At 42.7% G+C, this 21098-nt stretch overlaps 2 protein-coding genes across 4 annotated transcripts; both read right to left on the reverse strand.

Annotated features, from left to right (window-relative positions):
* Positions 1 to 1520: 1520 nt before the first annotated feature.
* Positions 1521 to 11949, reverse strand: faxca (failed axon connections homolog, metaxin like GST domain containing a). The gene is given in 7 exon segments (XM_020455315.2): positions 1521 to 7406; positions 7409 to 7585; positions 7834 to 7950; positions 8473 to 8690; positions 9326 to 9522; positions 9686 to 9821; positions 11481 to 11949. Coding segments are annotated over 7 exon segments (1227 nt in total). The 5' UTR covers positions 11741 to 11949; the 3' UTR covers positions 1521 to 7284.
* Positions 11950 to 12606: 657 nt separating this feature from the next.
* On the reverse strand, positions 12607 to 19884 carry ccnc (cyclin C). 3 transcript variants are annotated; one of them, XM_031800756.1, is made up of 12 exons: positions 19743 to 19884; positions 17147 to 17253; positions 16805 to 16889; positions 16346 to 16415; positions 15686 to 15737; positions 15475 to 15530; positions 14791 to 14826; positions 14602 to 14693; positions 14451 to 14518; positions 14267 to 14346; positions 14027 to 14145; positions 12607 to 13918 (listed from the first exon to the last, which is right to left on the reverse strand). In XM_031800756.1, exons 2-12 carry the CDS (start codon positions 17220 to 17222, stop codon positions 13864 to 13866), a joined length of 789 nt encoding a protein of 262 aa, XP_031656616.1. In that variant the 5' UTR covers positions 17223 to 17253; positions 19743 to 19884; the 3' UTR covers positions 12607 to 13863. The 3 variants fall into 3 exon arrangements, with proteins under 3 accessions (XP_031656616.1, XP_020310829.1, XP_020310828.1); XM_020455240.2 differs by having other exon boundaries at positions 19489 to 19847; XM_020455239.2 differs by lacking the exon at positions 19743 to 19884 and adding an exon at positions 17693 to 17953.
* Positions 19885 to 21098: the final 1214 nt, after the last annotated feature.

Raw genomic sequence — 21098 nt, forward strand, 5'->3', positions numbered from 1 at the left:
TACCAATATGGCCGACCAGTGTCTTTAAAGCCTCTCAATGGCCAATACATAGCATCAGCAATTCAGGGTTGATATACATCATTGGTTTAAGCACACAACACAGACTGACAATGTAATAGATGGTTGGGTTGTTTAGCAACAAAACCGATGAGGGCACAACTCTGGGGCAAAACAACTGTCAACTCCAAAGGGTTATTGACAACATGTAAACTATATTTAGTCTCCAAATGTTTATTGAAAACATACATTTGCACAAGAAGCACTTGTTGTTTATCAAATATTTTGTTACAATTGTTGGTTAGCTACTTAGCTAAATTTAGCCATATTAGCTTAGATGTGACATAAGTCAAAACACCTCAAAACAAGACATGGTATCAAGAACAAGATACAACTATCTGAAACAATCTGCCTAAGATTGCCCACATGGCAGCTTCTTGTCATTGTTGCTACAGTAGGTATCTGACCATTCAGAATCAGGCAACCTGTCTATATGGCTCTTGTGATCTAATAGTACAGATCTCGTCAAGGAAGTGACACAATAGGGCTGAACTCTAACCCCTTACCTTGACTATCTAGAATGGAGAAGGACAACGTTGCCCATAGACACTGTCAAGGATCCTAGATCTATGCCTATGGGCAATCTGTTATCTGTAGGGGCCTTCCGAGTGGCGCAGTGTTGTGGTGTCACCAAAGCCTGGGGTTCGATCCCCAGGCCGCAACCAGCCGTGACCGAGAGTCCCACACGGGGGCACAGCGTCGTCCGGGTTAGACCGGGGGGCCTTACTTGACTCATTGCGCTCTATTGACTCCTTGTGGTGGGCCGAGCACCTGCAAGGTGATTTTGGTGTTTCCTTCGACACATTGGTGCAGCTGGCTTCCGGGTTAAGCGAGCAGGTGTTAAGAAGCGCGGCTTGGCAGGTCATGTTTCAGAGGACGCAAGACTCGACCTTCGCCTGTCCTGAGCCCGTTGGGGAGTTGCAGCGATGAGACAAGTTTGGAATCATGAAATTGGGGAGAAAAAGTTGGGTGCTCCCGGGTGGCGCAGTGGTTAAGGGCGCTGTACTGCAGCGGGTTCGCACCCAGGCTCTGTCGTAACCGGCCGCGACCGGGAGGTCCGTGGGGCGACGCACAGCGCCTAGCGTCGCCCGGGTTAGGGAGGGCTTGGTCGGTAGGGGTGTCCTTGTCTCATCGCGCACCAGCGACTCCTGTGGCGGGCTGGGCGCAGTGTACGCTAACCAAGGTGGCCAGGTGCACGGTGTTTCCTCCGGCGCATTGGTGCGGCTGGCTTCCGGGTTGGATGTGCGCTGTGTTAAGAAGCAGTGCGGCTTGGTTGGGTTGTGTATCGGAGGACGCATGACTTTCAACCTTCGTCTCTCCCGAGCACGTACGGGAGTTGTAGCGATGAGACAAGATAGTAGCTACTACAACAATTGGATACCACAAAATTGGGGAGAAAAAGGGGTAAAAAAAATATATTCAAAAAATGTGTTTAAAAAAAAAAAGAGGACCCTTTTTTTTTTACTGCATTATTTGAGCTTAAAATGTACATTGAGGGGAATTTTGCAAGGGAAAATATTTGTTTAGGGAATTTTTAAAATACTTTCAATATTGTTAATTTCCATGTCGACTATGCCTTTTTCGGAGCAAATTATTACAATTTCAAACATTCTAAAAAAAAGTGGTTAAAATAAAAATGGCAATAATGGATATTAACTGAAAAATGATCTTATGTAGTTTTTTTCAATAGCCCTCTGTGACTTTAAATAATATTTGTCTGGGATTCCTAAAACTGTGAACTGTGATTCCTAAAATATGTGTACGGAGATGTGGTGTACTCAGTCAGATTTGTCTAAAATCCTACATGAATCAGGAATGAGCAGGGTCAGCGATACCCTTAAGGACCCCTTATTCATGTCCTCATTACATGTAGTGCAACAGGACCACTCATATTCTGTAAAGTTCTCTACAAACAACATTGTTAACTCTGTTAAAGTGTTGAAATATCTTATAGTTGTGTTTTTATTGGGCATTTTCAAATAAATTATTATACAAATGTTTGTATTGAGCTTTTATATCTAAAGACAAAAATGTGTCTGTTTTGAGTATCTGTTCTCAACTCAGTCAATGCTTTGTCAACTCCGTCATTGATGGAGTCAATATGATTATTTTATCAATATTCTGGAAGAATATTTGTATCATTGTTCTGCAACATATGCTTAAACAATTGATGTATCTGCTGTGCTGGACCTAAGGGATAATATTTGCTTTAGAAATGTTGTTTTATGTTCTAAATCTAGAAAAACATGCCAAAATGCCAATGAAATTAGCCAAGCATTTAATAGTGCTATAAAACAAAATAGTATTGAGGTTGGTATTACATATTTGAATAATCTAATGTTAGAATTAAACAATCAAGGCCGTTAAACGCTAAAAAGATAGGAGGACCAAGGCACTTTTCATATAATTCATTAAAATACCTTTATTTGTATGGCATGTTTAATGGAAACAAAGATTCAAAACTTCAAAGTTACGATAATACAATGTCCTCTTTTGAACAGCTTTAACCAATCAACCCTGATTTGCGGAGGGAGTGGTAACACAATTCATTGGACAACACTCAGTATGCAATCCTATACACATTAAAAAGATCACCTAGTGTACTATAAATTAGATGGCTCATATTCAAGGTTAGAACCACTTTTCTAGGGGTTCTGATGCTTCTAGCCTTGATTTGCATTTTGATTGGACTTTTTAATGTGTATAGTATTGCTTACTAGTTGTTGTCCAATGAATTGTGTTACCACTCCCTTTTCAAATCAGGGTTGATTGGAAAATGCTGTTCAAAAAAGGACATTGTATTATCGTATCTTTGTACTCGCTGACGAACGGCTATGCAGCCGAAACGCGTCAGAGTTTTTAATCTTTGTTTCCATTGAACATGCCATACAAATGAAGGCATTTTAAATAATTATATGAAGAGTGCCTTGGTCCTCCTTTCTTTTTGATAACCAATTTACCCATTTTACCAAAGAGCACCTTCTGTCTACAAAAATGTACTATTGTGTACCTTAGCAGCGCGTCCCTTCCTTCTTTTTTTCCTACAAATTAAAACACTTTTCGGACAATAGTTGTAAAAATGAAATGCCTTTTATGATGTCTGACAGAGTTGACATACACTGATCATACAAAACGTTAAGAACCCCTGCTCTTTCCATGATACAGACTGACTCGTGCAATCTAAGTCACATTATCAAAAAAATCCCCATCAAAATCTGTCAATTTAAGATAGAGATATCAGGTTTCCTGCCTGGGCTACGTCTCAATCAACCACATCTGCCTGTCGGCCTTCCGCACCTGCAACTGAAGGTGGCCGAGGTACAGCCATCTTTATCAGAACATGAAACGTCTTAAAAATCGGTCTTCTCACGAAAACCTCTGTAGCGTCCGAATGGTTACAAACTCTTATGACCAATCTATGGAACGGGAAGACTCTCACGAACACGACAGTGTCTCAGTTTTGCTCTAGGACCATCACTCATCTGACTGTAACCCATACAAATGCATGGAAGTATGAAGGTAGTTTTGTGCCTCAAAAAATAAGGGGTTAAATATGTGAAGAAAATAAAGTATATATATTTCCAAAGCTTTCTTATATCTCCTAGATGTAGGACAAGACACTTCAAATCCTTATTTATATTTTTACTGTCTTTTTTGTCATTTATAAAGGCGTTATTTAATCTGTTTCAATGGGCTATGGTAGAAAAGGCCAAATGTAAAATTTTATCAAATAATATTTTTTATAATGATCCATGGTTTGACCATCTTAAAACAATTCCATATGTTAGATTTGTACCCCCCAAAATAATAATTTGCTGGGGTGGGGGGGTGGGGGGGATTGGGGATCCACAAGCTGCAGGTGTGTTTGCTACGCCAGTGTACTAGATAAGGACATAAGCATGCCCCAATGAAACTCACAGGTCATTTGGTGGTTGAGTTTAGACTCAAGCCTAAACCCAACTACCAAAGTTCAGCATTCACCAAACAGTTCAGCATTGTTAGTTCAGCATTCATCAAACATGTCACGATTCTGGCAACCATTAAGAGAGGTTTGCTTCAGGTTGAGATTTAGATTATAACATAGTTCTGACAAACCAATGGCAACCCAGTTCCAGTAGAATAAGAGGACCGCACACAACATAGACATACAATCACACTCCACTCTTTACAATGTTCAAATAGGACAGAATCTGAACAAAAACATAATTGGCAGCAATAGAACAAAAGTACAAAAATATAAGAAAATAAATAGCTACATTACTAATAGTGTCAAATAATGCCTCATTATAACATCACCCCCAAATGTAAACCAACAGAATCAATAAACATGAATACACAAAACAAATCATTAGAAAACAAATAAATAGAAAATAAATCATGTACATGTAAAATACATAACTAATATGCTTTCACTGGCTTAAAAGGTAAACACCAAGGCCTTACAGTAAATCCATAAGGCTGTGTCTCTCACATGGCTCGTATAAGTGAAGGCAAGAAACATGCAGGCAGGGTATAGGGGCACAGACAGTGACAGACTGATGCATCGTCTACACACAAAGGCTTATGTATCACTGTGTAAATTCACACCGTTTTACCCCACATGAAGGACTCTGTTTTGTAGTAAGATGTGGTCAGGAGAGTAAACTTCTTCATAAGGTTTGCAGAGGATCGTCATCGTATCATCATAAACATCACCATCATAACCATTACAATCATCATCATTTCCATACTAACGTCTACACCTGCCCTGAAGAGAACCCAATACTTCACTACTCATTCATTACTATTCTCTGCTGCGACCGTTAGAACAGATGAGAGTCCTGTCTCTGTATGTTCTACTGTGGCCATGTAGCTGTATCTGTGTCTGTATCTATATCTGTGTCTGTATCTGTGTCTCTATGTATATCTGTGTCTATACCTATGTCTGTATGTGTCTGTATCCGTGTCGGTATCTGTATGTGTCTGTATGTGTATCTGCGTCTGTGTGTCTGTATCTGTGTCTGTACGTGTCTGCATCTGTATCGGTATCTGTCTGTATGTATATGTGTCTGTATCTGTCTGTATGCATCTGTGTCTGTATCTGTATGCATCTGTGTCTGTATCTGTATCTGGCTGTATCTGTATGCATCTGTGTATGTATCTGTATGCATCTGTGTCTGTATCTGTATGCATCTGTGTATGTATCTGTATGTATATGTGTCTGTATCTGTATGTATATGTGTCTGTATCTGTATGTATATGTGTCTGTATCTGTATGCATCTGTGTATGTATCTGTATGCATCTGTGTATGTATCTGTATGCATCTGTGTATGTATCTGTATGCATCTGTGTATGTATCTGTATGCATCTGTGTATGTATCTGTATGCATCTGTGTATGTATCTGTATCTGGCTGTATCTGTATATGGTCAGCTGTTAGCACCCAGCATGAATAAATGGTGTACGCCTCAAAATCAACTCACAAGGTACGATGACTCATTGATGCACCATATGGACAGAATTCTACACCCTCTGTTACACGCACACACAGGACCCAGAAGCGTCCGCTGAATGACAAACACTTGTAATGTCCACATCTCACCATCATACATCAGCAATGCACTAGAAATAGAAAGATTAGAGTAGACTGTTTCACTATTCCACATACTGTAGCCTACTATTAAATAAGACTGGCAATCAACACTGTGGATTAAAGTAGTTGTTTCATGCATAGCACAGAGTGAATTGATGCTATAAGTAACAATGGCCATTCTATTCCTTCTATTTCTAGAATCAATTCATTCTAAAAGGGGAGTAGACACGCCATGTATTTGATGAGAACAGAGAGGCTGGGCAAAGGCCTCATAGTTATTTCAATCTATTGCATCTTTGTTCGCTTTCTCTGGCCTGAGGCACACACACACACACACACTGCATCACAATAAACATTAAAACAGGGAAGCGTAGAAACGTAGATAACAGATAACCAGCAGGGTAGTGTGATTTTCATTGGCACCTATTAGCCATGCACCTCCAAGTATATCTAGTCTATTTAGTCTATTTCTACATGGTTATTTCATCCGCTCTCAATGGCTGAATGTACATACACACAACTAAAGATCTCATGTAGCCGCCTCTCCTCCTCTTCTTCATCTGAAGTGAAAGAATTGGACAAGTGGAATAAAGTTCCAGTAATCATCTACCATATTGCTTTCACCTATCCAATGTTTTCAGATCTGTGCAGATGGAGAGGAGACGAGGAAAGGAAGCCACTTTAGATTATTGAGATGAATCCACTTTAGATTATTGAGATGAATCCACTTTAGATTATTGAGATGTCCCTTCAATCCACAGCATCTGAAACTCGCCCTCAACATCAATGACCATTCTACAAAGGACTGACGAAATACTCAATGATGGGTTAAGACCTGACTGCAGATGCAAAGTGTCAGTCATCTGGGTAGAAATAGATGCATTAGAATTCCTAAAACCTAGACCAGCACAAGGGGTTAGTTGAAGATCACCAGGAAGTTTGGTCATATCAAACAAGCACTGAGAGGTTGTACAGAAGAACCACACAGAGTATTTACATTATAGGACATTGGGATAATATATATAATTTGCAGGCTATCTATACTATTTATACTCATATTGAACTGTACTCATTCACATCTTGCCTGAACAGTTCCCCACATATCATATATAATATCAATATAATGACTCATATTTTGCAAGGATGCAAGTCAGGGGGTCAGTATGTCAAACACATGGTTGGGGCAATGCAGCTCAATTGGGGAACACAGGTAACACACACACGGTTGCCGTGGTAAGAGCAACTCGACAACAGGAAACTGGGCGACAGGTGTTGACATCACCCAGGTGGAGGAGTTTCTCAGTGATTGCGTCATTAATTCCTGATCTTTCTTTTGCAACTCTTTTCTCCATCCTTCTCTCTTTCCTGTTTATCTCTTCCAGGTTGATCTTTTCCTCTCTCTATCCCTCTTGGGCTCTTTCTCTATTGCTATATTACCCTTATTTTCTCTATCTTGCTATTCCTTTATCTCAATATTCAGTCTTTTGTTCCTCTAGCACATTGTGTGTAGAAGCTCTGATACCATCCCTCATTAGCACAGGCAACAACAGCCACTGGCAATAGAAATGCTCCCCAGTAGTTATTCCCTCCTCAACAGGTAGAGGGCACTGTATGGGGGCGGAGTGTGTGTGTTGTGTGTGTGAGTCATATGGCGGTCAACACTTGAGCTGCTCCATCTCGGAGCACTCCGTGTCCATGTCCGAGTCGTAGAGTGAGTGGCCTGTGCGGTCACTGTCTGGGGAGATTGTGTGTGTGTGTGTGTGTGTGTGTGAGGAGGACTGGCCTCATCCTGGAAGGTGTCTGTGCGGGAATACAGCCCCAGGTCTTGGAGTTTGGACAGGGAGTCATCGTCCTCTGTGGTGTCATCGTAACAGAAGTCCTCCAGATCAACAAACCACTCGGGCCAGAAGCGCCGGCGGATCCTCTCACAGTACATGGCCAGGTTGATCAGCTCGCCTGGATTGGACAGGGTGGGTCAAAGGTTAACACAGAGGCAAAGGTCAACAAGATCAGATGAGAATGGGCCAAAAATATTTATTTTAATAATTAAAGATGCAGTCTCTTCTAGAGTCTGATTTCTCTCAAGGTTTCTTCCTCATCGCTGTAACTAGATAAAAACACATTTAAAAAACATTTTGCCTGGGATGTTCTTTCTGGGGAGTGATGTTAACCATGACAGGCAATGTGGTTGGTGGTTAGCTCACCTTTGATGAGTTGCTCTGGCCGTGTGCCCGGCAGGGTCCACATAGCAGGGGCTAGATGGCTGAACACAGTGGCATCCACCATGGACAGCTTAGGACCCATCAGGTACTTCTTATCACCTACCCAGAGAAACACATCAAGAATCAGTGAGCGAAAAGAATGCTGTATGGAAACAAGAGCGATGGGGTAAAATGTGTACCCGAAATTAGTCCATATGGTGTAGTATCCATCTTTCACCAGAAGAGGTCAAAGTTGTACAAGGCTGTTCCATCTAGCACTTGAAACTGGCCATAGTACTATATACCCGAAAGAGGAGGCTGGTGGGAGGAGCTTTAGTAGGATGGGCTCATTGTAATGGCTGGAGTGGAATACATTGAACAGAGTCAAACCTGTGGTTTCCATATGTTTGATACCATTCCATCTTTACAATGAGCCTGTCCTCCTATAGCTCCTCTCACCAGCCTCCTCTGATACCCGAATAATCTATAAAACAACAAAGGAATCTACAGCTGGCTTTAGGCCTAGATATGAAATGAAGCGTGCTTCTAAGGCTGCAGATTGTAGCTTGTGAAATGAGACGGGATGATGATCTTTAGGACTAAGTGTGATCTTAATGATTATCTACAGTGCACTCTACATACCGAGCAGGGTGGCCAGCGTCCGCATGTCTTTCTCCATCAGAGTGTAGACCTCCTCCTTAGTGAACCGTCCAATCCCGTGGCCGTACATCTCTCTCTTCACGATGCCGCCGGTCAGGTGACTCAGGATCCACTTGAGTAGGTCACTCAGCGGCCCGCTCACCGCCAGCATCTTCTGTGTCTCCTCCAGGTTGTCCACCCACTGACAGTACGCTATGGTCCTGTCATCACATACAGACCAGCAGAGATTTTCATTTGGCCTACAGCAGGGATCATCAACTAGATTCAGCAGCGGGACGATTTTTTCTTGAGCGGATGGCCAAGGGGCCAGAACATAATTACAAATCATTTGTAGACTACAAATTGACAACAAGAAGTCCAAACAGATATAATATTTGAATAAAACATTATCGTTTCAAACCTTGCTTTCATTTGTATACGATCACATACAGTATATCTCTCCATCATGCTTGAGATTTCTGGAACAGATTTCCAAAATTAAAATCACTTGGAGCTGAGTCTTCACTTGAGTCTTTTATAGTCAACAATGATTTTTTTTTTAAACACGTTGTTTTTTTGGGCTCCGGACTCTTGGAGGGAGGGATAATAAAATTGCCAAATTCTCCAGCGGGGGAGCCCTAGACCACAGTATCTCAAATCTAGTTGCTGATATAACGTGTGCTCCTGAAGGCACAGTTGGTTGGAGCATGCTGCGTGCAACACCAGGGTTTCAGTGTTTCATTCAAGGGACGGATTAGATGTTATGGTTTGTGACACAATCACATTCACCAGTGTATCATATATCCTTTCCCAGTATCTAGTGGATGTCCTTTGGTAGTGTCTGGAAGTGTCTCACCAGTAGAAGTGTTCCTCCACCATCTTCGTGACAGCCCGGGACACAGCCTTCTCCTGGGAACTGAGGTTCTTGTTGAGGCGCACGCCCAGCTTCTCCTCCAGGAAGTCGATGATGAACTCTGTACCAGACACCTGCTCCTGGTTGTACTCTATCCATGGCATCTTCCCCTGGGGAGAAAGCTTCCCATCAAAGTAGTTCTGCAGTAGAGCGAGAGCGAGAGCAAGAGAGAGACAGAGAGAGAGAAGGAATTTCAATGGTCAATTCCTCTTCAATAGAAAATTACACAACAATTATATCAAAATCACTAATTCAAACACGCACCAACCCAAACATCTCTCTCTCTCACACACACACACACACCTGGTAGGGCAGGTCTACCATGCGTAGGTAGGTTTCTATCTTGAGGCAGAAGGGGGAGAGGGAAGGGACTCCGCTCTTTGGCCTGGAGAACTGGTGAAGGATGATGGCATCTTTAGAGTTCAGCTCCTGTTCTTTCCTATGGACCAGCCAGGACAAGGCAGTGTGAGCTCCACATTCTAATTACTCCTCTTTAGACATTTTATTCAAAGCAACTTACAGTTAGGGCATAATTATATGCATGAATTGTGTGTGGGAAACAAACCATCAACTCTGATGTAGTAAGGCCATCCTCAGGTAAGGCAATCCTCATGTATGTCCATCCTTATATTGGATAAGTGGAAATTAAGTCCCAATTCAAATACACTGTAGACTATTTTACTATCTCTCGATATCTGCATCCCCTGGTAGGCTGTAGTTCACACGCTCATGACACATTCACCTGCAGGCGATTACAGGCTAATGATCAAATTGTAAAATATATATATATATATACTTAGATCTTATGCATCAATCCCATGTGAAATAGTGTGTCACGTTTTACAGCTATCTAGCACAGAGAGCATTGCACAAGACCCAGGCTGAAGCTCGCTTCGGGCAAGGGCGCCATTGCCAACGGGACACTACAATGTCAAAACAATTAGGACACAACCGGATGAAATATTGCAATACATTATCATGGCCACTGTAGCAGATAATATTACACGTTTGTACTAACCAACGTGGTCAGAAATTAAGTCGCTATGTGAGGAAGTTGTTAACTTCATAAAGGTGCTTAAACGCGAGGGCAACGTCATTGCTGAAATTCCGAGGAGCTGTCCAGTTAGCTGTGGTGTTGAAATGCCCACATGCCAACAACAAAAAAGCGTTTTGATCCCATATCTATAGTGCAAATTGCTTCGGTATAGTGACATACAGGAAGAGTAAATTACAGAGTAACTAATTAGAGATCGATGTAGAATGGATATTCATTACAGTTTTTTTTTAAGTATGAAAGAGCACAGGCTGAACAAAAACAAACGCCACGTCATTGCTGAGTAGGCCTTAGGCTATTGTTGCTGCAGGTAACCCGATATGTTTTGTAAGGACAGCAGCGACCAAAGTCTATACGTTATTACAGCGACAATCTAGGGATTATACGGCGAAGCTGCAGTTCATAACAGATCGCCAATTTCTGTTTGCTCTTGTCTATTTGGGCCTGGCTTCTCTCTTAATAATTATCTCACGTGTGAGGTTAGTAAAGGTCATTTTATCACAACCGCAGTGTTTTTCTACTGCAAGAGACAGACAACGAGGAGACATCTTTGCCTTGGGTAAAGCCAGATAACTAATATCACACATGCACTATCATACCATGCCCTTGAGAAATTGTAAATAACTGGAAGACAACCTTTGCAGCAATATACATTATCTGTGAACAATCGCTAATAACATGCGTCTAATAGGCACATCACTAGAATACGAAGAGCCATAACGCCCGCAAAACGCATTGGTTTATTTTTCCATAACGAGACTGAACATGGAATCTCATTCAAGAGGGCGGTTACATCACATTCCACCCACTCACGAATCCTTATTATCAACCGATTCCGCTCATGCAGCGCTCAACTCGCCCAGATTAAGTAATATCATATATTGAAAATACAACAATAATATAGACATGTGATGTTCCTAAATAATGCCCAGGCACTACGGCAACCATTCATATTGATATCAATGCCACGAGTAATTGACTGTAGACAAGCGTGTTCTGCATCTACAGTGTTATTGACATGGCTCTGTTTTTTGGTAGGCCTACCTGATGGCGAGCAGCTCGTGCAATAGATAGGCAGCGGTGGCGAGCAGAGCGCCCCCGGCAAGATAAAGCGTTTTCCGCCACCACGAGTCCGACCCAAGGGCCGACATGATCCCGCCGTAGTCCTGCAGAGGGTAGGCGACGATGTACCCATAAAACGAGAGCTGCTCATCGGAGCCGCCCAGGCCGAAGGAGAAGCTCTGGTTCCGGCCAAGATCAACCACACACGAGCGCGTCCAGGCGAACCCGACGCGCCAGTACATTCTCTCGCTCAGTGGCCTCTTTCCGCCTTGCTTTGGCCGGTTTTGGCTTCATCAACGGGGGCTTCATGGGTGCCGAGGGGTCGTCGCGGTGCGGGATGTGACGAGGAAGAAAGTAACGGCCATCTCGCCTGGCGGTTATCCCCGCAGCGGGGTAGGCATCCTCCGCAGCGGATCGCCGCCGCTCTCTCTCTCTGCCGCGGATGAGGAGTGACGTCACGAAGGCTGTACCTTTGTGTACCAGCTCCTAGAGGCGGAGGGCAAAAACATAAATAAATACACCATGTTGCTCCAACAACAATGACTGTTTTTGCAATAAGTTGGACAATACTACATTTCCTACCAATGTCAATGCAGTTGTCGAGGCTACTTTTTTTTTTTCTTCAGTAGTCCCAGTATAATGGACAGGTCTGCTTTGCAAGCATTTATATGTAATTACTCTGCATTACATCTGCTTACCACTAGATGTCGCACTACAGCCACATACCTATTTCCTCAGAATGGTGGTGTAGCCTGTGACTTTGGCAGACTGACATTTTTTATGCAAGATGTTCAGTGCAGTGATAAACTTCCAGATCATTAAACATTTCAAACAAGCCCAAACTAAACTCTCAATCATCTCAAAACTGTCTTCCTCTAATTATTTTCCTCTCCATCTGTAATGATTTGCAAACAGCCAGTAGGTGAAAGTAATATGGAGGATGACCACCACGTCTGACTTCATCTTGACTTTCTTTTCACATCGGGTATATGAAACAAAATATAGGAATGTACTATTGGGATGCCCCCAAAGAGAGGGGACTAATTAGAATGAACACCCCCCCAAAACATTACACTTCCATGCAATAGGACACAGTTGTGCTCTGAAGTCCCTTGACAAGCAGCTTTATTTTGTAAGACATTCAATCACCTGGTTCTGGACACAGACATAACACAAGAGAAACTCAACCCCAAACACTAATCACTCCCACTGTATTATTTACAGCACAGACAATATATCAATATCCACAAGTAAATATGCACAAATGTATTGTGACACTTCAATTTGATGTAATAGACAGCAGGTGCAGACAATAAGTAACACTGGACCAGGCAAATGTAGGACTGATTCAATATGCAATAAAAAACCAGGCTAAAATACGACCTTCCCTCCCCACCAAAAACAAATAAATGTGGTCCTTAGACAATGTTTTTTATTTTTATTTTTTTAATCATGATAGTAAACACATTTGAGCACTTTTACTTGAAGCAGACTTAGCTAATACAGTTCATGATTTCTACCCATGCAAATTTGCTCATCAAGCGAAACACAAAAGATTAAAATAAAAGGAATAAAGATATGCGTAAGGCTATTTGCAAAGGTTGGAGATGGGCTGGGCAGGAGATATAACAGTAAATGAAGACATCTGAATCTAGTGTGCACCCCTGGAAATTACATTCTCGCCCGTGACTTCACCTGCTAAACTCTGCAACCAATCAATGTAGACCTCAGATAGCAGGACATCCAATCGGGTAACAATCAAACAGCCTTACATCCTATCAGATCGCATCGAAAACAGTACAGGGTACAATCATCTTACAGATACCAGTATAAAGGACTACTATTATCCCTGAGGAATGAAGCAACTATCAAAATGGGCCACTCAATCACGCACGCGCACACACTCACTAATGGTCAAGTTCTCTGGTCCCACGGAGCTCCATATTACATGACTGATCCCTGAGAGAGTTCAAGGATGTCAGGATAATCAATACTCAAAGTCCCCCCCCTCCCTGCCTACATCCTCCTGTTTCTTGCAGTTTGGTTTAGGTCCATAAAGTTAACTGTTGAGAGACAGAGTAACGTGGCAACACATGACTGCTGGCACCGATTGACTGATGCCAGCATTCCTGTGGCCATCTCTCTGATGAGTTATCGTATGAGCAAAGGCGGACTGAGCGTGTGCAGACTTGGTCTTCTGGTTGGGATAACCATATCAGAAAAGAGGGTTTGGGCTTTTTTGGTACCCTGTTTTTTCTGCTATTCTATCAGTTGAAATACATATGATTTGTCTCTGATGTCACACCACGGTATTGTGCGACATAAGTTTCCCCCTGCACCCTGTCCATGGATACCATCTCGTTGCCTATGACTGGCTGTAGGAGTTGTTCTGGTTCCCATTAGAGCTCTGGTCATTCTCACTGGTACACAAACAAACAGGGAACAGTTAGTTTAGGCAGGAAGTGGATGTGTCATGTAAACAGCCAATAACTAGGACATTGAGGTGGGGTTAGGAAAGATCTCAGTACCTGTTGGGAGGAGGCTTGGGTTTAGGCATCTTGTGGATCACAACAGCCATCTCCTTCCTTTCGTCAAAGTTCTTCCACTGGTCATAAAGCTTTAGGATGACTCGGATGATCTCCAGAATCTGAGCAGGGAATAAACGTCACCGCACAGTACTCTATTATCCCTAAGGCAACTGGATCTATATACATACATACAATCAGCTTTCCCCTCTGAAATAAGCCATTTGTATGGTGTTGCCTTACCTTCTCCATGTCTACAGAGAGCTCAGCGAACCATTGCCTGGCGTCCTTCTGCTGCACCACACAGGCAACATGCAGACAGGCTGTGGATGCAGGAGGAAGACATTTAGTGTAACACCTCAACTATATTTTATTGAGCTGAATATCTAGCAGTAGTAAAGGTGAGTGGTCTGATAGGGAGTCTTACCTAGAGCGATCATGAAGGGAGGGTAGAGTAGACAGAGGTCTGTCCTATACGTGTCATTCACTATTCTCCTTTAGAACGAAGAAAGGGGAAACCATGAATGTTCCAACAGTTCATATCAAATCAACACATGCTCCCAAAGAATAACTCATACCAGGCCAACGGCAGTAGCATGTCCTCCTGCCCCATGTCCTGCACATACTGCAGCAAGGGTCTGTAGGGGTGGTACACTATCAAACAGCAGTCCTGGAACACACAAGATCAGTTAATCCATCCATCCAACAAATGGATGATATGATCCAGCATGGAGTGTATTGTGAGAGACAAAGCATTCTATACTCACCATGAGCTCCAGTAGGTAGAACTCACATTCTAATATCTGTCATGAGGAAAGCAGATGAAGTTTAGTAAATATATCAGTTTCATAGTCACAATTTAGAACCCTCCTTCTCTCTATTGGCCTCTATAGTTTTGAGAAATAGTATCTGGTACTAGCAGCATCCTGCTAACTGAATCTCTAGTGTGAATCACCATCATCTCGCTCGCTCCACACCAAATCAATAATAGTCTACACAGCTTTTGGACAGGCAAGGTGTTAGGACAGCTCCAACGGGGTCCTGGTAACTCTAAATAACTGGCGCTGCCAACGGTGTTGCCTTACCTTCTCCACTTAGCACCGCAGGGAGAAATGCGCCCCGGCCAGGACACACGCCACCAACCAGTCAAAATCACCTCCCACAGCGATGGGAGTTTCACCATAGGCATGTGATTGCTAGTGGAATGTGGCATCAACATACTGATACCTAACTACAACACACACCGTAATGGACTCATGGTGGTGGATAAATATTCCACAATATAGTGAGTGTATGTTGCGTAAGAGATTGGTCCCACCACCATGCAACATGATCGTAACATCTAGCTCCAACAATTATCTAATAACTGTATAATAAATAGTACATTATTACACCTAAGAACTGTTTATATAGCACATCCTAAGTGAATAGTAAGGTTAGGTAAGACTTACATGGTTCATTCTATAAGGGAACTCCTTTGGGAAGGCATAGGAAAATCTGGTTTTTACTGCACAAAACAAAAAACACTTGTTAGATTTGGAATCACATGAACACAACCCATCAGAACGAATGTAGCCTTTCTACCACAGCACTAGTGTATTTGTCATTTTCAAAATAAGCTAATATCTAAATGGAAACACTTGAGCGTGTCTCCTGACTTACACACGGACGTAGCTGCAGAGATCAGACGAGTGTTTGAAACAACACCAAATTCCTGGAAGAGACAGAGGCTTTGATGATGCTGTCATAGAGCAGTTAACCCCATCCTACTTAACTGCTCTGTAACATAATCTGTGTGGGAGTAGGGATGGGGTTATGTTACAGAGCAGTTAATCTGTGTGGGAGTAGCGTTGGGGTTATGTTACAGAGCAGTTAATCTGTGTGGGAGTAGGGATGGGGTTATGTTACAGAGCAGTTAATCTGTGTGGGAGTAGGGATGGGGTTATGTTACAGAGCAGTTAATCTGTGTGGGAGTAGCGTTGGGGTTATGTTACAGAGCAGTTAATCTGTGTGGGAGTAGGGATGGGGTTATGTTACAGAGCAGTTAATCTGTGTGGGAGTAGGGATGGGGTTATGTTACAGAGCAGTTAATCTGTGTGGGAGTAGGGATGAAGTTATGTTACAGAGCAGTTAATCTGTGTGGGAGTAGGGATGGGGTTATGTTATAGAGCAGTTAATCTGTGTGGGAGTAGCGTTGGGGTTATGTTACAGAGCAGTTAACCCTACTCCCACACAGATTATGTTACACAGCAGTTAACCCCATCCCTACTCCCACAGACTATGAAATGTGGAACGGAAAGAACGGGAAATCAGGCCATATACCTCCACTTTAGAAGCCAGGAACACGCATGTAGGAGCCATGAGCACCGGGTCTATACTCTTCAGGGAGTACCTGCAAACAGAGAGAGAGGGAGATATTAGGAAGAGCTATTATAAAAGTTCGATTTTTTTGATTGAACTTTTATTTAACTAGGCAGGTCAGTTAAGATCAAATTCTTATTTACAATGACGGCCTACACCGGCCCAACCCGGACGATGCTGGGCCAATTGTGTGCCGCCCTATGGGACTCTCAATCACGGCCGGTTGTGATACAGCCTGGATTCGAACCAGGGTGTCTGTAGTGACGCCTCTAGCACTGAGATGCAGTATGTTCGACCGCTGCGCCACTCAGTAGCCAGATTTATTATTTTTTTCTCAGGAGCCCGATGCTCCCCTAATGACATTTAGAATTCCATAATGAATAGAACATAGTGTTCTTGCCATGAAAACGGAATAAGCACCTGGCATAGAAACGTTTGAAGTAGACGATTGCTGTAGCGATGACCTGCTGACGGAGCTTCAGGTGTTCACCCAGGGCCTGGATGACTATAACAGAATAAGTCAAACATATCAAAAAGCAACCATAAAAGACAATAGATCATTTAGAATATAAAAGAAGATATGTAAACAAGATCATTGCTGGTTATTGAACAGAGTGCTACGAGACCAGACCTCAGGGTGATGTGATATTGTACCAACGGTAGGCTAATTCTCCCATCACAAAAAACTGTTCCCACCACACTGATGTATCACAATAGGTGGAATCAAAAGAAATACAGTTAAAGATAGCCTTCTTTAGATACCATTGGCAAAGAAGATCTGCAGTTTCCAGTACTCCTCCTCATTCATAAACTTCATATCCTTCTGACGCTCCTTCATCAGGTCCTGTTTGTCCAGGACCCACTGCAAACTAATGACAGAAAGGAGACAATGAATTACACAACGAGCGATCACATACACACAGTATCATAACAAAACGCTGCAGATTGGAAATCTGATAGCGGTGCGTCAGAAAGAATCAACACAAAATGCCTTGACGACCAGTGGCTAGGCTGTCACAGAGGCACAATAATTAGCTGGCTCAATAAAAAAATCTTAGCATTCATAACTAGCTTATTACCCCTTGGAATTGCATTGATAGCTATTGAAAATGTTTATCCGCTACGCTAATATTGACCTAACATGAGAGTGGGCGAACACAACGTTAGCTAGCTGTTAGCTAGCTAACGTTAGCTAGCTACTGTGAAGCGGGCTAAGCTAGCAAGCTTGCCAACTACTTAGTGCTCAAAACAAAGGAGTTTATTTGCCATGCACATTCCTTATACATCACGTTTGGCCAGAACACTTACTAATGCGAGCTCTGCCAGAAGTTCCCCGCCATGGCTTAATAGTTGAGGTAGAAAACGCAAGTTTAAATTCTGTTCATTTGTCTTGAAAAATTTGTCAAACGAAGACCAAATGGGGGGTGTCACTAGGTACCACACCCACAAAGTCAGAAGGCCCGCCTACTCTACCAATCAGATGACTGAGTGTGATGACGCGAATGCCGGTTTATGGTTAATGGGAAATGACCAATCAGACGAGGGAGTGTGATGACGCGAGTGCGAACCGGCTTGCAGGAGAAAACGAGAGATCCATTTCTTTTATCTAGTGATCCATCAATGATTTGGCTATGTATTACTCTAAAACCAACCGTTCTAAATGCAAGTGGTAATCAGATGTCTTCATCAAACTCAGCTTGCAAGCGTATCATGTTTGCCCTTACTCATAGTTACTTGTCAAAATCAAATCAAATTGTATTTGTCACATACACATGGTTAGCAGATGTTAATGCGAGTGTAGCGAAATGCTTGTGCGTCTAGTTCCGACCATGCAGTAATATATAACAAGTAAACTAACAATTTCACAACAACTACCTTATACACACAAGTGTAAAGGAATGAATAAGAATGCGTACATAAAAATATATATGGATGAGCGATGGCCGAACGGCATAGGCACGATGCAGTAGATGGTTTTGAGTACAGTATATACATATGAGATGAGTAGTGTATGTAAACATTATATAAAGTGGCATTGTTTAAAGTGACTAGTGAAACATTTATTACATCTAATAGGTGTACTTCAATATCTGCATTGTTTTTAAAATGGCATCGAAACGAACACATTTTGCATTCCACATTGTGACAAAACAAAGAAATTAAAGGAAAAGGGGAATGGGAAAAATGTAATTGCACCACCAACTAACCCTGCACCTATACACCCCACTACTTGGGCCCTAAACGAGCCAACAACACGTTGTAGGCCTGGGAGGATGGAACCCCTTCTCTCAAAACTTCCTGTAGATTTTCTGCACTAAAATCTCTCACACCCAAATATTTATCTGCTGCTGCAACTACCACATCTATCTTCTGTGATTTTTGCCCCATCAGTGCAATGCAGTTGATCACCATGGCTATAAATGCAAGACATCTAACCTTATTGGCTCTCTCTTCAGGCCTACTCACTGGGTGGCTCCCAGTCGACTTACTCTATACACAACTCTCTTCACTGCATCAGCATAGGACACTTTCTGCCCCGCTTGAACTCTGGCAATCTCAGCCAGTCTCGCTCTCTCCCAGTGCACTTCAGATTCCCAGTTGCATGGGCACCCGCACAGTGCTTTCTCTATCCAAACTGTACACTCCCTCGGACTATGCCTTGCATGAGCACATTTCTCACTTCGTGGGATCTCCCTTCTACTCTGCTGCAACATGTCCAAATCCTCAGGACCTAAAGCACCAAAGCGGGTTCAGAGCATAGGCCCTCACAGAATAGTAAATGTAACCTTATCAGGAATAAACTCGGTGTCAAAGCTCAATCGCCATTGCCACCGGGTCCGTCTCACCAAACGGTGGGCGTCAGAAACACTAGAAATATTCCCTTTCATTTGATCCACCTCTACACTCAACGCTATCCCTCTGATCTCCACTCTTAACAGCACCCTGCAAAAGCACACCACAGATTGAGCCCCACAACTGCAGTCTGACTCCATTTCAAGATCATAAAGGTTCTCAACATAGAATTAAGACCTGCAAATAATATTACTTGGTTTGTAATGAGAAGACGTAGGCATGTACACATAATTGCCCAAAAAGGTTTATACCATGTTTTGTGCTGCTACCATGTTGTTGTCATGTTGTGTTGCCGCCAATGCTATGTTGTTGTCTCTTGTCGTGATGTGTGTTTTGTCCTATTTGTTTTTAAATCCCAGCCCCGTTCCCGCAGGAGGCCTTTTGGTAGGCCGTCATTGTAAATAAGAATTTGTTCTCAACTGACTTGTCTAAATAAAACATTTACATCTCAACGAAGGTGTATACTCAGGACACTAATCTCTGATTTTAACAGCGCCATTCTTACGCTTCTTCGTCATTGCACTTCCTCCGTCGATCTCTCTATTTGGGTCCTCAAATTTAAACTCAAGACATGCCATTTCGAAAATGAGTATTTTCCCGCAAACCGGAATAAGGGTCTTCACACTTCCTCATTTGATTGGTCGGATAGGTGGGCCTTCTGCACTGGCATACGCGTCATCACACTCCCTCATCTGATTGGTCGAATAGGCGGGCCTTTTGACTTTGTGGCTGTGGTAACTAGTGACAACCAATAGAAAATTGTCAGTTTATCAATTTGCAGTGGCATCACTCAATGCTGTTCTGACGGTGACTGGGCGTGCTATGCCTGTGTTCCGCGAAGAGGTTCCGGGGTAGTAAATGGTGGGGAAAGGCACATCTTCTGTCGTCAATGAAATTAACTAGTAAAGATAATATTGCTACTGTACCGAAGTAGCCTAACAATGGAAATATATTATATTTCTATGAGCCTAACACAGAGATAGTTAGAGGACGCAACATTGTGTCTGTCAAATTATGGAAAACAACTTTCACAGCAGTGAACTTTTTATTTATTTATTTTACCTTTATTTAACCAGGTAGGCAATTTACCACCTCAGAACCCGTATGACCTTACAAGTGACGTCAAAAATGTTGTCCCATTAGCGAAGAAGGTGAAGAGGGGGGTGAAAGTGAGGCGGGCTAATTTTGCAGTTCATTCACCCCATCCACTAATGGTCCACTAATTTAGGAGAGTAGGCTAGTCTAGATTATTATTGTCTGTAAACATTCTTTAAACCCAGTGTAATAAAACACATTGTATAAATAATGTATACTCATTCAACCCTTTATTTTGATCTACTAACGAAGTCTGTGATTAGTTTCCAGCGGTGAGTTAAAGTGAAGACACTTAAAGGCAATCATCATGAGTCGCAGCCCAGAAAGGATGTCTTCTTACTGCCGCCACTTCGAGGGCCCCCTCGCCGCCTCCTCTTCCTACCAGGTGCAGATCTCAAGCCCCTCGCCAACTTGTGATGCTGTGGGGAGACGCATGACAGAAGAGACACATCTGGTGAGTAGTGCAACTCCCACAACACATCTTTACTGTAGAAAGAAGCACGGCAGGTCAGGGCTCTTTTAAAAGTGGGCAACAAGTGAGTTTTTTTAAATGGACTCTAACAGCCGCTTAGAGATGGATCCCTATGACCTAAAAGCTTGTGTGTGTTTTCCACAGGCGCGTATTGAGGGGCTGAAGCTGGAGATGAAGGTGATGAAGGAGAAGATAGCTCTGCTGCTGAGGGAGTACCAGGAGCTGCTCAACATCAAGATGGCCCTGGAGAATGATATCACCACCTACAGGTGACATCACACCTTCCCCAATAGT

This window comes from Oncorhynchus kisutch, linkage group LG21, assembly GCF_002021735.2.
Source record: "Oncorhynchus kisutch isolate 150728-3 linkage group LG21, Okis_V2, whole genome shotgun sequence".
NCBI lineage: Eukaryota > Metazoa > Chordata > Actinopteri > Salmoniformes > Salmonidae > Oncorhynchus > Oncorhynchus kisutch.

What these genes read in the sequence shown, in the direction of transcription:
- ccnc (XM_020455239.2), bottom strand. Translation starts at nt 17,724, where the DNA reads ATGGCGGGGAACTTCTGGCAGAGCTCGCATTA. An exon ending in TCCCTTATAGAATGAACCAT is followed by an intron (nt 14,827 to 15,474) that starts GTAAGTCTTACC and finishes TCCTCATGACAG; the next exon opens with ATATTAGAATGTGAGTTCTA. An exon ending in CCCAAGCCTCCTCCCAACAG is followed by an intron (nt 13,919 to 14,026) that starts GTACTGAGATCT and finishes TTTGTGTACCAG; the next exon opens with TGAGAATGACCAGAGCTCTA.